Genomic DNA, 14,572 nt, shown 5'->3' with positions numbered 1-14,572 from the left:
GTGATCTATCTGTGTGTACTGATATGGAAAGGTCCTCATTTTGCTGTGTTATTCAGCTCAATCAAGTTGCAGGTCCGCTTGACAATCTCTCATTTTTGAGAGATTACGCTGTCCACAGACCACACGTGCTTCTGTGTCCATGGGAAACCCTCAGGGACGTGCTCCAGGCTGTTGGGAGTGCTTCTGTGCGGCCATCCTCGCCTTGTGTGGTGCAGACAGGGTGTTCGTTTAGGACCCCCAACCTTGATGGAAAGCTTCCCTTGGAGAATGCGAAGGAGATGGCTGACCTGCTCTTCTCTTTTTCTTTTCTTCTTGGCAGAGAAAGGGCAGGATCAGATGGGAATAAGTCTGATCTGGAGAGGCTGAAGCCCAGTGTTCAGTCCCTCGTGACTTGGACACCCCATTTGTGGTGAACGTTGCTGTTTTCATTGAGGCAGCAGTGGCCCCTTGGTGAGGGCCAGTTGCTACAAATTACACTGCAGAATTGCAAGTCAGACAGAATTTTTCCTAATCCTTCTTTCTCTGTGAAGCTTTTGGCCCGCCTTGTCCAGCATCATCCATGTGTTCTACTAGACTGGAAAGCACCTTGAGGGTTCTTGTACTCCTGCACCTGGCATGGTGTGTGGCTTATGTCGGGCGTTCAGTATTGGTGTCGTTTGGGGAGGTCAGAAGTTGTGGTCTAGGATTTTCCCTTTGTCCTCCCCATGTAAGGAGGCGGATTCCAAGTTTTGAATGGATTAGACCTGTTGACAGTAAGCTGGAATGACTGACCAGATCCTTGTAGGGGTGATCTCTCAGAGAGGACATTGTAAATTAATTCCAATGATAAATGATAGTGTTTTTTATGAGTGTGGGAGATGCTTTCTTGTTTTGAGGGGCTTGGATGTACAGTTATAACGCCTGTATGTCTGGTAATAAATGCAGTGGAATCAGTATTTTAGAAAATACACCTCTCCTTTCCCCCTCATTTACAGCTGACTGCATCCCAAAAGGATCTTGGCAGAACAGATGTCCTTTCTCGATGTGAGATTATTTCCCCCCATATACGATAATTCACACCACTTCATAGCTAGTTAAGATCCCCACCTGTGATTAGGGAAGACTTCCCAGAAGGGCTAATTGGACTCAGAAGGGCCTTTTGACCACACTTGGTTGAGTGAAACTCAGGTAAGCAGAAATGGGGGCAGGTGTTTTATCTGGGAAGACTGTGTAAAGTGGGAGTGCAGGTTTCGTGTGGGGGAGTAGTTGGAGATACTTTTAGAAAGAGAAACTGGGCTTCCTTAGGGCGTCCTTGAATGTTGGAGATTCATTAATAATTGCCACCATCTTTAAAGCTTTTATCGTACTCCTTGCGCCGTAAAGTAATCTGAAATACATGATTGCTGTCCTCCCCCCCCCATCCCCGTCCACTCTGCGGAAGGGATCATTTCCGTCCTAGATGGTGAGCTGATGTGTGGAGGTGTCTGAGGCTCAGTGGGAGAGGTGATTTCAGTTGCAGGTAACTCTGCTCCAGAATCTGCCATTTTAATGCTAATCGAGCTTTCTGCCAGAGTTGGCAGACTCACACCTTTAAAGGGCAGGCAGATGCTGAAGTTAAGTGAGACTGTCCAGTGCTGAGCCAGGTCCTAACGGAGGTCATGGGAGAGGGAGCTGCAGGGAAGGGAACAGCGTAGGGGCCGCTGACTTGTAACCTGCTTTGGCAATGGTGAGGGTCCAGGAGGCGAAGCAGCTCGCCTGGGGTGTTTCTCTTTGGTGGGTGTGGTCAGGAAGGGCTGGAACAGGATGGAGAAGTTTCCAGGCTCTAAAATAAAGGTTATGTCATTGGAAAATGAGGGGTTGAATTATAAAGGGAAAAGGAATAGGACTTAGACAGAAGTAACTGAAGTCTTGGGTAACAAGGGTAATTTTGTTCACAGAAGAAGTTAGGGAATAGCTTTTGTTGGTTTGTTTTGGGTTGGGTTTTTGTTGTTTTGTTAAGGCAGAGTACTGGAGTGAAATTTATGTGTTGAGTTGGAGGTGCAGTATGATTTCTGACTGGAAATGCTTGGCAGCGGTCAGGTGCTAGTCCTGAGCTGAGGACGGAGAGCTGGGGGGGGTTATAACATGAACTTATGACTGTACTGCCCTTGGTTTGAATGCTGTTCCGTGAGTTGGGAAGTCTCCTTCTTTTCTGTATCAAAATAATTTAGGTTAGTTGAGGTCCTTCAGGGTCACACAATCCATAGTGGGGACAGGACTTGAATGTACATCTTCTGATTCCAAATCTCATGTTCTTTTCACAGTTCTCTTCTCCCTCTTATGGGTATACCAAGACCGTAATTGGAGAATGAAATTTGAGTGACTGTCTAGGGTGGGAACTGTGCGAAGTGGAGAGGTGGAGCTCTGCTTGAGCCCCCAGGTGGGGGCAGCCTGGGACCAGCAGGTGGGGCGGTTGTCTTGTCTCTTATCTGGACCAGCTCTTCTAGGACAGCATTGGCAGGTCCTGTATTTCTTTGCAAAGCATAGAAATGTTGTCTTTTTTTCTTTTTCAAAATGGAAATAAGTATTTTTAACCCCAGATTGTAAATGTGAATTTTAGAGACCAGGGAGGAAGTCCTGCATCCAGAGTTAGCCTTTGTTAAAAACATTGATGTTAAACTGTTCTAGACCCTTTTTTTAGTGCTCCTTACATTTTTAATGCTAATACACGTAAATCCCTCAGCATTAATTAATAAAATAAGCATAAAATCCACAAACAGGTCACAGGCTGGATTCTATAACTGGCTTTACTTACTAAATAATAGATATATCACGCATTGGTAGCTATAGGTCTAGTGAACATTTTAAAATGTCTGAATGAAGCCACATTAAATAGTTGCACCGTGATTTATTTGACTGGCACCTAGGAGGGTCATTTTTCCGGTTTTCAATGTTAATAATGGTGTAACAGAAATCATTGGATATGTCCCTTTGTATACTTGTCTGGTTATTTGCTTCCAGTACATCTCAAGATGCAGAATTGCTGGTTTGCACATTTTAAATGTTGGTGCACATTGCCAGATTAAATCTCCTTAAAAGTTGGACCAATTTATATTCTTGTCAAAACTGTGCCAGTGTGCCCACTGTGCCTTGTCAGTGTTTTATTCATTTTAATCATCAGTAGTAATCTGAAGTGTAAAAATGGTATTTATGTAGACCTTGTTTTTCTGCATGCTGTAGATAACCATTTATTAGAATACTTTGTTTGGACAATTTATCCATTCTCCCAATTTGAGATTCTGTTGTGCATCTGTGTGTGTGCATTTAAAGATATGCTTGAATCTGTTCTGTTCCGTATGTTAATGGGCCAGAATCCTAGTTGTAATTACTGTGATAGTATGTTTGACATGTTTTGATAAATGTTCTTTCCTACGGTGTCTCAGTGTATGTGTAGCAGACTCTTTAAAGTTATATTCTCAATGGACAGAAAGTAAAGACAGTGTTTACACAAAGGGCCACATAATTTTAAGAAAATCTTGTGTCAGTGGGTGAGTCACTAACCCTTTGCTTTTAATTTAAAATTGCTTTGTATTAAGTCATGTAATACTAAGTGATTTCATTTTGAGGAGATTAAGAAAAGTTTATATATAAAATGAGCATGCCAGATTTTAGAAAATCTTGACTGGTGGAAAGTAGTATTATGAACTAGGCTTGTATTTTACGTAAAACTTAAAAACTTAGCTTGTAATTCCTTCAGTGGTGGTTGACTTCTGTGCTTGTACTTTTTTTGGGGGGGGGGGTTAGGTAATTAGGCTTATTTATTTTTAGAGGAGACACTGGGGACTGAGCCCAGGACCTCATGCGTGCTAAGCACGTGCTCCCCCTTCTGTGCTTGTACTTTACAGTTGCAGGTACTTACCAACTGTAAAGTGCACTTTGTTTACAAAACGGCGGCAGTGAAACGACACAAGTAAAGGCACGAAAGGTGGAGGCTTACTGTCTTTCTTCAGGAGGTCGCTTCAGGTGCCTGCAGCCGTGTGCGGTGAGGCTCAGAAGGGCGGTGCTGGAGTGTTGGTTCAAAGGACTTAGACGGTTGAGTAGATGCTGTCCAGCATTTTTAGTTTGTGGACAAGTTGAAGTGACATTAAAATAACACTGCAGGTTGCGTCCTGGGTGGTGTCCTCCGTGGTGGATTTGGGTGGATACTAACCTCTTGGGTGTCAGCGACGGCAGTCCGCTTGGTTTAGCTGTCACATGTGAATACGTACTCCCTGGCCCCGGAGCCTCTTACGAAGAGGAAGATATATTTAAGGTAGAGATGATGATTATTGTTTTGTTTAGATAAGCAGCCTTGGAATATGTTGGCTAATAAAGAAACTGCCAACAATTAGCTCCTTGGAAGTGATCGCTCTCAGTTACTGTTTGAACGCCGCTTTGTCGTTTGCTTAGTCTCCTGGAGAGTTTCCCACGTGAGAGTCCACTCGCTCAACAGGCCCTCTTGAGTACTTTGTGTTATGTCACAGAGATATTTCCTGTCCCTCGGCAACGTTTTGGAGTATTTACTGAGAAGTTGGCATTGTGCTAAATAGGCTCTTTTGCACGGATTATTTAACTTGTTTTCCATGAAAGCTGAATGAGGCAGGTATTACTAATACCCCGCTTCACAGGTTAGGGAGTGGAAATTTAGATGGACGTGCAGTGATGGGAATTTTTTTTAAGTCCAGTTACTTACTTGACAGTAAAACCATGTGGCTCCTGGATTGGCTGGAGAAGATGTAATTCAGAAAAATTTTATGACTTTGATTTAGATTACACAGAATTGGCCTTTATATAGGTCTTATGACATTTCTTTTAAAAGAACTCAAAATAGTAGCATGAATAAATATATTTTGTTCGTTCTGTTACCCATTTAGAGCAGTTAATTTTATAACCCATACTTGAGTTAAAATCCGACCAGAGCTTTTACTTTGCTCACACACAAATTCTTATTTCCATCCCTTATTGTGTCCAATATGCAAATTATGAAAAAATTAAATGTAGAAATAAAATCTTTCTATACCAAACTTAACCTTGCTGTGAAGCTGTGACCTGACCACCTAAAAATTAGTAATACAAGGTTGAAATAACAGCTCAAGATAGAAATAGATTTTTTTAAAGGACTCTAGTCTAATAGGAGCTAGGATAAAGAAGTGAGAACTTGAATCGCGCAGTTTTCTGAGGGGCTGTAGCTGATGGCCACGTGGGGATCTGGATGGTGCCCCTCTCTTGGCACTGGGGCCCCGCATTCACGTAGGAGGGTCCTGGCGCCCTGGCGCGTTGACTGCTTACTGCCGGTTTCCATATGCAAAGACCTTGCCGTGTGAGTCTTGAGGAGGTTGGCACTGTGGGTGTCCTCCAGGTCATCTTCCCTCTCAGTGTAGTGACAGGCCCGGGAACTCTTAACTCAGAAGTAACTTGCTTTTTCATGTCTGAGTGCGGTTTGAGAGTAAGAGTGCCTTGGCTGTCATTGATACTTTCTGTTGACGCAGTGTTGATGCAACATGGAAGTTGGGTGCGTCCATATCTGCACATACGTGCTCACTTATGGGAGCTAGGATTTCATTTTATTGGCAATTGTTACTGTCCCTTTATTTAGTAAAGCATAATGTTTGTGCCCTGCCATGGACGCGGTGGTCACAGAGTCCTTATGTACAGACATTATTTGTATAATTTGCTCATTTTCATGCATTGGCTGCAAAGATGATATGCTGAGAGCTGACATGGTGTACCCGGGTCAGACCTACTTCACAGTGGGATGAAGATTGTCTTTGAGAAATTATGGAAAAGAAAATTTCTTAGCTCTGTCTTAACCACAGCGGAAGACTGCTCCAGAAGTGTTTCAATGACTTGTATCCATCAGCGTGAGAAAGGATGACCAGTAGGTATGGGGGAGGTTAAATTTGTGTCCAGCATGAGTGGAGGGAGGTGGGCTCATCACTGCTAGGGTGCACGCAGCCCCTGTACAGGCGGGTGTAACTGTCATGTTGTTCCAGGAGCTCACTCATGGCCAGTCTTGCTTCAGCTGTGTGCACCCCTCGCTCCCCTCTCTTACTGCTCTGGTCCTGCAGCACCTCTGCAAGGAGGATGTTCTCTCTCCCTTTGAGATGAGAGGCGTGTGTTTGTTGATGTATTAGTTACCTGCCCCATCAACGCCAGCTGCTTTTCAGAAAGGTCATAATTATTTATAGTAGAGTCCCACCTATAATATTTGAATGCTAAATAGGATTATTAAAATAATTGTGATGATTTTTGTAATATTTTATCATGGAAACTTGCAAGCATACACAAAACTAGAGAGAATGTAACAGTGAAACCAGTCTGTCCATCCTTTGTGCTTTAATGGTGGATCGGTGTCTTGCTCGTCTTATCTGTCCCCTGCCCAGCTGACCTCAGCTGACCTCAGCTGACCTCAGCTGACCTCTCCCTTCCCTGCCTCACGTCCTTCCGTCTTTCATTTGTTTCTGCTAGAATGTTTTAAAACATTTCAAATATTATTTTACACATGAATTTTTTTAGAACTAATTTTTAGAATTATTATTTTGTAACTAAAATACCATTATCCAAAAAGAGGAATAGTGATTCTTAAGTATAATCTAATACCTAGTCCATATTTAGATTTCCACACTTATTTCAAGTATGTCTTTTTACAGTGGTTTCTTTGATTTCAGGATCCAGACAGGTGCACACATTACATGTGGTTATTTTACCTCTTACATCTCCGTTAGTAGGTAGAATTCTTCCTCCCTTGTCTTTTTGAAGCCATTTGTTGAAGAAACTAGGTCATTGTCCTATAGAATGCTCATTTCTGATTTAGATGGTGGTTTTCTTATAATATTGTTGACTTTTTTCCTCTGTGACTCCTTGTTGTGTATAAACTGGGAACTGTAGGTGGATGTAGAGGCTTAGGTAGATTTTGGTTCATTTTTTGCAGGGATGGGGAGCAGCGGTCCTTTATGGCGGGGTTGTGCTCGTGTCCAGCGGAGACGCGCAGAGACACTGTCAGTAGCAGAGTGATAGGCGGTCAGTGTGTTCATGTCTGTCAGCCCCATCACATCGCACTTCTCCTCATTGTGACAGTGCATGGTTGTCTAGATCTGTTACTTCATTGCAAAATGGTCATCTTCTGTGTTCTGTCTGTAGTGTTAGCTGGAGTTTGTCTGCAGAAGAGGCCATTCCTTCAGCAAGTGTTGGTTTTCCCCAAGGTCGGTGCCCCAGGAGATGCATGTATGTCCTTCCCTCCCCAGCTCTGACACTAGGTTGCTGCCCCAGCTCCCTGGGTGTTTCTTCTTTCTTTTTTGGGTAACATTATGAACACTTATTATTTGCCATCGTTCCGTTGATGCCCAAACTGTCCCAGCTTAGCGAAGCCTCTCCAGGTTGACCTCTTCGCCCTTCTGACGCTGTCTCGTTAGTCTGTGGCGGCTTCCCAGCTTTTCTATCACATTGAGGTGTTCCAGGCTTACATGCTGGGTATGTTTTGGAATCAGCCACTTCTCTAGAGCTTCTTTGGGGAAACCACATGTGGGTGTGCAGGGGTTTTAGTCCACTCTGGACTGAGATGGAACAGTCCCCACAAGTCCACTCCCACCGGGAGCACCAGCCACAAGTTTGGTGTTGTCCAGGACCCCCTCACTTCAGACCAACTGACTGCAGAGTCCAGGGTTCCCAAAATTACCTTTGAGTTAAATTCACTAGGAAAGCTCACAGAATTGAGGAAGGCGCTATACTTATGATTACAGTGTTATTGTAGTGGGAGGCTACAAGTTAAACTCTAGCAGACGAAGGAAGATATGCAGGGAGGGGGGCCTGGCAGGGCTGCAGGTGCAGTGCTCGGGTCCCTCTGTGGGGTCAGGGAGGGCAGCACTGCCTCCCCGTGGCCAGCATGCGCCACAGCACGGACCCCTGGGGAGCCTCCGTGAGTCCTTGGCGTCCAGGGTTGTGTGGGGCTTCCTCACCTGTGACCTCCCTGTGGCGGACCTGCAGGCTCTGGCTGTCCCTGGAGGTCATACGGATGCCGGGTGTCCCAACAGTGTGCGTGTCTGTAAAGAGTAAAACAGGAAAGTGCGGATGTGTGTTTGGGAATTGCTTCTACTTGAAATGAATGCTTTCTTTGCTGTTCTTTCTGAGAGTAGGTATCATGGAGTTTGTGTTTAGATGAAAAATTCTCACTTTGCCCGCTGCGATGTAAGCTTCATGAGAGAAGGTGATAGTAATTTCATCACATTGTTTCCTCTTTTATTCCCAAAGCTAAGAAAATCCCTAGGTTGTACTGGGTTCTCACAGTGATGTTTTTATTGAATTAATGTTATAAATTGACCTGGTTTCAAGCCCCCGGAACTTTGATTTACTAAGTTGCTGTCTTCAGGCAAGTTGAGTAACCTCTGAATCTTCTTCCTCTTCTGCAAAGGGAGATGTTAATAATGTGGATGTCTCACCTGTTGTGAGACATCGGTGAAGGAGACTGGCACGTGGTTGATCCCTCCAGAAGTGCTGGCAACGAGCATTTTATGTGCTGTCTCCTCAGGACCCATGGCTGGGGCAGCCCTCAGGCTGACGTCCATGCAGGGCCCCCCAGGGCCGTGGCCGTGGTAGGGGGGTGACAGGATGTGCTGTGGGCCACGATAGACACGGGATGTTGGCGTAGGGCAGGCCAGCGTGGTGTAAGTTAGGTCGTGGGGCGGAGCCGTCGGGGCTGTGTTGTGGGGGCCTGCGTCACCCGTGGGCCGTGGTGGTGGCCCGTGTGCTGGTGGCGGATGCGATGGAGATGACGACGCTGGGAACAGGCAGAAGCAGCCCTGTGGTGAATGTCACGGTGTGGCTTCTTAGCACTCTTCACAAGGATATAGAATAATCCTCTGCTGGGTTATTCATTCATTTTAGTTAGAAAATATTTTGGAGCTAGTTCCCAGGAATGCGTGGTCCTTGCTTTAAAGAAGCCTGCTGTTCAGTGGAGGTGGGAGCTATGAAGTGCGCAGCTGAGAAGTGCAGGTGGAGTCCAGGCAGCAGGGCTCCTGGTGGGGCTGTGCCCTTAGACCTGAGAGGGGCTGGTGGAGGGAGGGCCGGGGAAGTGGGGTCCAGGTGGGGAACAGGCCTGCGAGGCTCAGACTTGAAGCAGTGTGTTTGTTCAGGGAGTCACGCGGTGGGAGGTTGGGGAGGGCGGAGTGGGCGTTACGGAGGAGGGGAGAAGCCGTGTGGCGCCTGTGGTTTTGCTGGGTGTCATCTCCATGGTAAAGGCGCGAGAAGCTGGCATCGGACTGTCCGAGTTCGAGTCCTCACTCAGCCTGTGACATTACTCAGGCCCTTGATCCTTAGTTTCCTTATCTCTGCAATGAGGATGATATTGTTTACCGTAAGGGTTTCTTATGAGGATCAGATGAAAGCATTTTATTTAATAAAGGGCTTAGAACAGTCGCCTGGAATATAATAAATACTCACGAGTGGTGGCCACTACCATAAAAATCATCATGATCCTGATTGGTTGGTTTCAGGGAGCAGAACATCGTGGCCCCCCTGGCATGTAGAATGGTCCCTTCAAGGGTGATGTCGGGGAGGGAGGAGGATGGTGAGGGGCGGAGGAGACGGAGCAGGTTGAGAAGCCGTAGTGGAAGTTCGGGGACAGCGAGGGCTTGACTGAAAGCCGTAGCAGGAGGAATAGGGATAGGCCATCAGTAAGCGGTGCGTTGAACTGACCGGGGGTGAGGAAGACGGCGAATCTGGGATAGCACCTGTGAGACTGGCTGCACGAAGGTCCTTCAGCAAAGAGAAGCACACCGGAGCAGGGAGTTGTTCAGGTGCAGGGAGTTGTTCAGGTGCAGAGGAGCTGTGGGAGGGGCCGGATAGAGACCTCGGTCTGGAGAGGTGTTTGGGCAGGTGTGGTGGTCAGCAGGGCCTCGCTGCAGCCCCCGGAGCAGGACAGCGAGCAGGGAGGGCGAGACCCCCGGAGAGTTGACCGAGGAGGGAGAGCCCAGGAAGGGGCTTGTATCTGCCGAGCACCATGGGACCTCTCTTCTTGCCCAGTTCTGGTACTGCCCCTCGGATGTTGGGCGCTGGATCACCGGTCGAGTGCGGACCTACCACAGTCTGAGCTGTTTAAAACAACACAGACGTGTTATTTTGGGTTTGTGGGTGTGGCTTGGCTAGGGTCTCTCAGAAGGCTGCTGGGAAGGTTTCAGCCAGGGGTGGGGCTTGTCGGAGATTCAGCATGATCTGCTTCCAGGCTCACTGTGGTTGTCGATTCAGTTCCTGGCAGGTTGCTGGACTGAGGCCCTCAGCGTCTTGCTGGCTGTTGGCCAGAGGCCAGCATGAGTTTCTTGCCACCCACGTGGGCCTATCCACATGACAGTTACTCCATCAGAGCTGGCAAGAGGGAAGTTAGTCTTGAATAGCAGTCACGTAAGTGACATTCCATCACCTCTGCTGTGTTTCAGTGACTAAAGACAGATCACAGGCCCCACCCACATCCAGGGGGTCGAGGTTCACTAGAGAGGGGATACCTGGAAGGAGAGGCTCTCTGCTGCAGTTGCCATTTTTTCCCTGTTTTACAAAAGATGAAGCTGAAACCTTTAAGTGACTTGGCCAAGATCATGTAGAAGTAACGGGACTGTTACATTCTAAGGACTGAGAATGACTATGGAGTTTGGCTGTGTTGGGGAGTTCTTTGGGGACTTTTATTTGATGTCTTTTTAATGGAATGGTTAGGTCAAGGTCACATGCTTGTGGTTCAGTGAATGTGCAGGTAGGAAGAGAGACTGAGAAGAGATTACTCTTGCAGAAGTTAACATTAAACTGAAGAGACTGCTAACATTTTTGTTGTCACGTTTAATTATTTCTCTCAATAATAATCCAGAAATCTTTCTTTTCCAGTTCACTGAGTTTCACCAGTAATGCCATTCAGTTGCCAATATCAAGCAAAACAAACATAAGCCACTTTTATTCTGCTTTTTAAGGAAAGTGGTAATCTCTTTCACAGTGCCTGACGGTAAGTCACGGTTCCTACCTTTATAACAGAGATCTTGATCTAATGCATTTAAAATAGTGATTGGAAACATTAATTTTGAAACCTTTTTTGCTCTTTCCTTCTTCCCTCATAATTCTCCTCTAAAGCTCATATGCAAAGAGCATAAAGAAAGATAAATACTAGTTTCTGGAAGTTTGTCTTTCATCACTTAAATTAATTTGGGGGATTTATACCTCCAGTTGTTAAAAGTAAAATGCTAGCTCTTGAAATCTATCGCTTTATTTTATAGAGGGGGTTTTGACTTGGACCACTAGTTAGTGGCACAGTTGTTTGAAACATTCTGATTTCCAGACCTGTGCCCTTTCTGCTGTTCCATGGAGTGATTAACTGTCAGGGCAGTTTCTTGTGTGGAGTGTTTTTGACTGTGGAGGTGGACCCCAGATAGAGGGGCACCCGGTGGAAGGACCAGGGGCTAACTCTTTCCCTTCTAATTGCAAGCAGTAACTTTTCCTATTTGCTGTTAGTAAGTTTAACCTGAAGACTGTTGTTTATTGTTACAAGGAAGAAGTGAAGGAAGAAATGTTGGGGTTAGATTTTTTAAATCTGTATTCTTAACTTGGGGGGGCGGTACGTGAGAACAGTGTGAAAAACACACAGACCTGTTCTGACCACTGGTCTTTCTCTTCCTCAGAACAGTTTTGAAGGTAGCAGTCACGCTTTCCAGCGGTCTCACTCCTGTGTGTGACTGCTTTTTAAGCACCGAGTTCACTGGGTCGCACAGCTGGCCAGCGTGGCCGCCAGAACCTGGCCTGGCGTGCGCTGTTGCTGCGGTGCAGCTGTGCTGGGGCTCACGTGAGCACATCTGCACGGGTGCTTGTGTTTGTGCGCTGACCACGCTCCTTGTCTGTTTCCTGTAGTGACCGTATCAGAGTGTGAGGTGCAAGCTCACAGAATCCAGAGAAGTCATCATGAAGTTATATGTGTTTCTGGTTAACACTGGAACTACCCTGACATTTGACACTGAACTTACAGTGCAAACGTGAGCTCTCTTTCATTGATTCGCATCAGTTTTGCATTCTGGGTGTGTAAGAAGTTAAAGACCTGTTTGAGTTTGAGAAAATGACTCCTTTAAGTAAGAGTGGTAGTGCAGTGAGTCTTAGAGCTTTGATCCCCAGCGTGTTACACGTACAGTTGTCATCTTTTCTAAAACGCTAACGTTGAATGCATTAAGTTGTGCTTTGTTCTGTTGACATGAATATATTGTTCATAGTAAACAAACTGGTTTCAAACCAAGGCAGTCAAACAGAAGTAAGTTTTCGTAGCTGATTGCTGTTCTCAGTTCCACAGGACACTGCAGAGGGGACTGTTGCTAGCTGTATAAACCAGCATGCACCAGGCCTGTGTTTTTTGTCATTGCTTTTATTCTTTTATATGAATAAAGTCAATAGTGTTTGGTTTGTTTGTTAATGATAGAATAAAATTTGGAATTTTATTTTTTAATGGAATTATAAAATTATTTTTTTGAAAGTTCTAGTTTTTAATAAAACACAGGTTGACCTGTGAAGGAATAACTTTTTTGAAAGATTAGAAAAAGGAAGCAGTTTTCATGTGATACAGACTTAATGTATTTTGTGTAATGTTACCTGGAGATTTTAACACACATCCTGTGTTCTGAAGATTTTAACAGACCTGATGCTAACTTGAGCAATTCTTTTGCTACGTTATATAAAGATTACAAAAATAAATGTTTCTACTGTCTGTATCTCATAGATTGACTTCTAGATGTGGCACAGGGGTCATTTATTGACCTTTTATTTATTTAAAATTGCTTACTTGATTATGGAATCCAATTCCAGGAACAAGCAGCTGATAGTTTTTACTACTCTTTGGAGGAAAAACTTTAGAGTGAAATTCATTTATCTATCAGGTATTTTTACATAGTGCTACTTTAGTAATAAAAAGGTTTGTTGTTGGGCAAATGTAAATAACCAACTTACCCTCCTTTGTTTGAAAAGTGTGGCCGACCTGAAGCATGCCATCCACAGCAAGTACAAGATCGCTATTCAGCACCAGGTGCTGGTGGTCAACGGCGGAGAGTGCATGGCTGCAGACCGGAGGGTGTGCACCTACAGCGCGGGGACGGTAGGTGGGGGCGGGCGTCGGGAACTGGGCCGCTGATCCGATTTGTATATTGAGGGCTGTGTGCATGTTCAGTAGTTACAACATTTTACCTCAGTTTTTTTTTTCTCTCTTGCATTTTTACTTCTGTAGGACACAAATCCAATTTTTCTGTTTAACAAAGAAATGATCTTATCTGAACGTCTACCTGCTATTCCTAAAACTACCTTTTCAACAGAAAATGACATGGAAATAAAAGTTGAAGAGTCCCTTATGATGCCTGCAGTTTTTCACACTGTTGCTTCAAGGACACAACTTGCGGTGGTAATTGTAATATTTATTTATACCTAGTATAGTTGAAATTGTAAAATTGCTGTATTTAACAAAATAATGTTGAATTCATACACTTGGTAATTTTTTGGGGGCCATGAGCTTATTATTAGGCATTGGTGAATGATCTGAACCGTCTATTGCTTCTAAAAGCATTTAAATCTAAATAGCAAAGTAGTCTAAATTATAGAAGAAGCATGCCAAAAACATGAAAAATAACAAACTTTTTGAAAAAATATTTCCTGGTTACTGTGTCTGGGTTTTAAGTTTCAGGTGCATGCTTTGTTGGTCTACACTGCAGACGATGACGGGATCTTTAGAGTGGACAGGCTGTCTTAGATGCTATTTGTCACCCTCTTTCCTAGATGATGTGCAGATAATGACTTCAGAGCAATCTTTAGTCAGTAAAGTACCTACGTTAGAGTAGGTGGACATTGCAGAGAGAGCTCAAATAACTCTTTAAAATCACGACCCTTTCTCGCATGCTTAGGTCTGGGGAAGAACCCAGCCTCTGGGCCCAGTACATACCTCTTGGTTGCCGTGTGCAGTTCTCATGGGTTGTTCACAGTCGTTTGTTTTTTGTTTGTTTGGTTTGACTTGCTAGCGCTTTGCTGTGATGCTGGCTGTAAGCTGTCAGTAGTAGGACACAGTTTGCTTTCAGCCATGAAAAAAAATCATCCTTTAGAATCAACTAAATAGGTGTATTTACCTTTTATAAAAATAAACAAATTGTTAAAATAAACTATTATAAAGTATTAATATTTGCTTTTCGAAAGAAGTCTGTTAGTTTGTTTTAATGTATTATGTACTTTAGTGAAGCTATCCCATTTTGCACCTAGGATACAACATAAAAAGAGAATAAACTTACCTTTCTGGAATATCTTTAATAAGCATTAGAGTCTGGAAATGTTTTTTAGAAGGCAAAACTATTTTTTAAAAAACAAATTCTGTAAGTTGAATTTATGTAATATAATCCTTTAGATTTATTTTCTGAGTATTGGTCTATAATAAACTAATAAAACTAATAAAGACAGGCTGCACTATTGCATGCCATTTAAAGGTAATAGTTTTGATTTAGTTGAAATATAAACACCACACGCTAATAGCAAAGTGTAACATTAGATACAAAAATTACCAATAGGATAACCTGATAGGGTATATAACTGTTAC

General features: G+C 44.2%; 1 protein-coding gene across 4 annotated transcripts in view; it reads left to right on the top strand.

Moving 5' to 3' along the window:
- Positions 1–14,572, top strand: part of RB1CC1 (RB1 inducible coiled-coil 1) — an 84,076-nt gene that overhangs the window by 3,750 nt on the left and 65,754 nt on the right. For 3 of the 4 annotated variants that reach the window (XM_064480813.1, XM_064480812.1, XM_031441632.2), the window contains exons 2-5: positions 10,861–10,975; positions 11,872–11,993; positions 12,970–13,096; positions 13,226–13,396. In XM_064480813.1, the coding sequence (XP_064336883.1) occupies positions 11,923–11,993; positions 12,970–13,096; positions 13,226–13,396 (369 nt within the window). In that variant the 5' untranslated portion in view covers positions 10,861–10,975; positions 11,872–11,922. Of the gene's footprint in view, positions 1–10,860; positions 10,976–11,871; positions 12,036–12,969; positions 13,097–13,225; positions 13,397–14,572 lie in introns of those variants that run through there. The other variant, XM_064480814.1, reaches the window with a different exon arrangement.

This window comes from Camelus dromedarius, chromosome 30 (genome assembly GCF_036321535.1).
Source record: "Camelus dromedarius isolate mCamDro1 chromosome 30, mCamDro1.pat, whole genome shotgun sequence".
NCBI classification, from domain to species: Eukaryota; Metazoa; Chordata; class Mammalia; order Artiodactyla; family Camelidae; genus Camelus; species Camelus dromedarius.
This window is presented reverse-complemented; position numbering and strand designations above follow the sequence as displayed.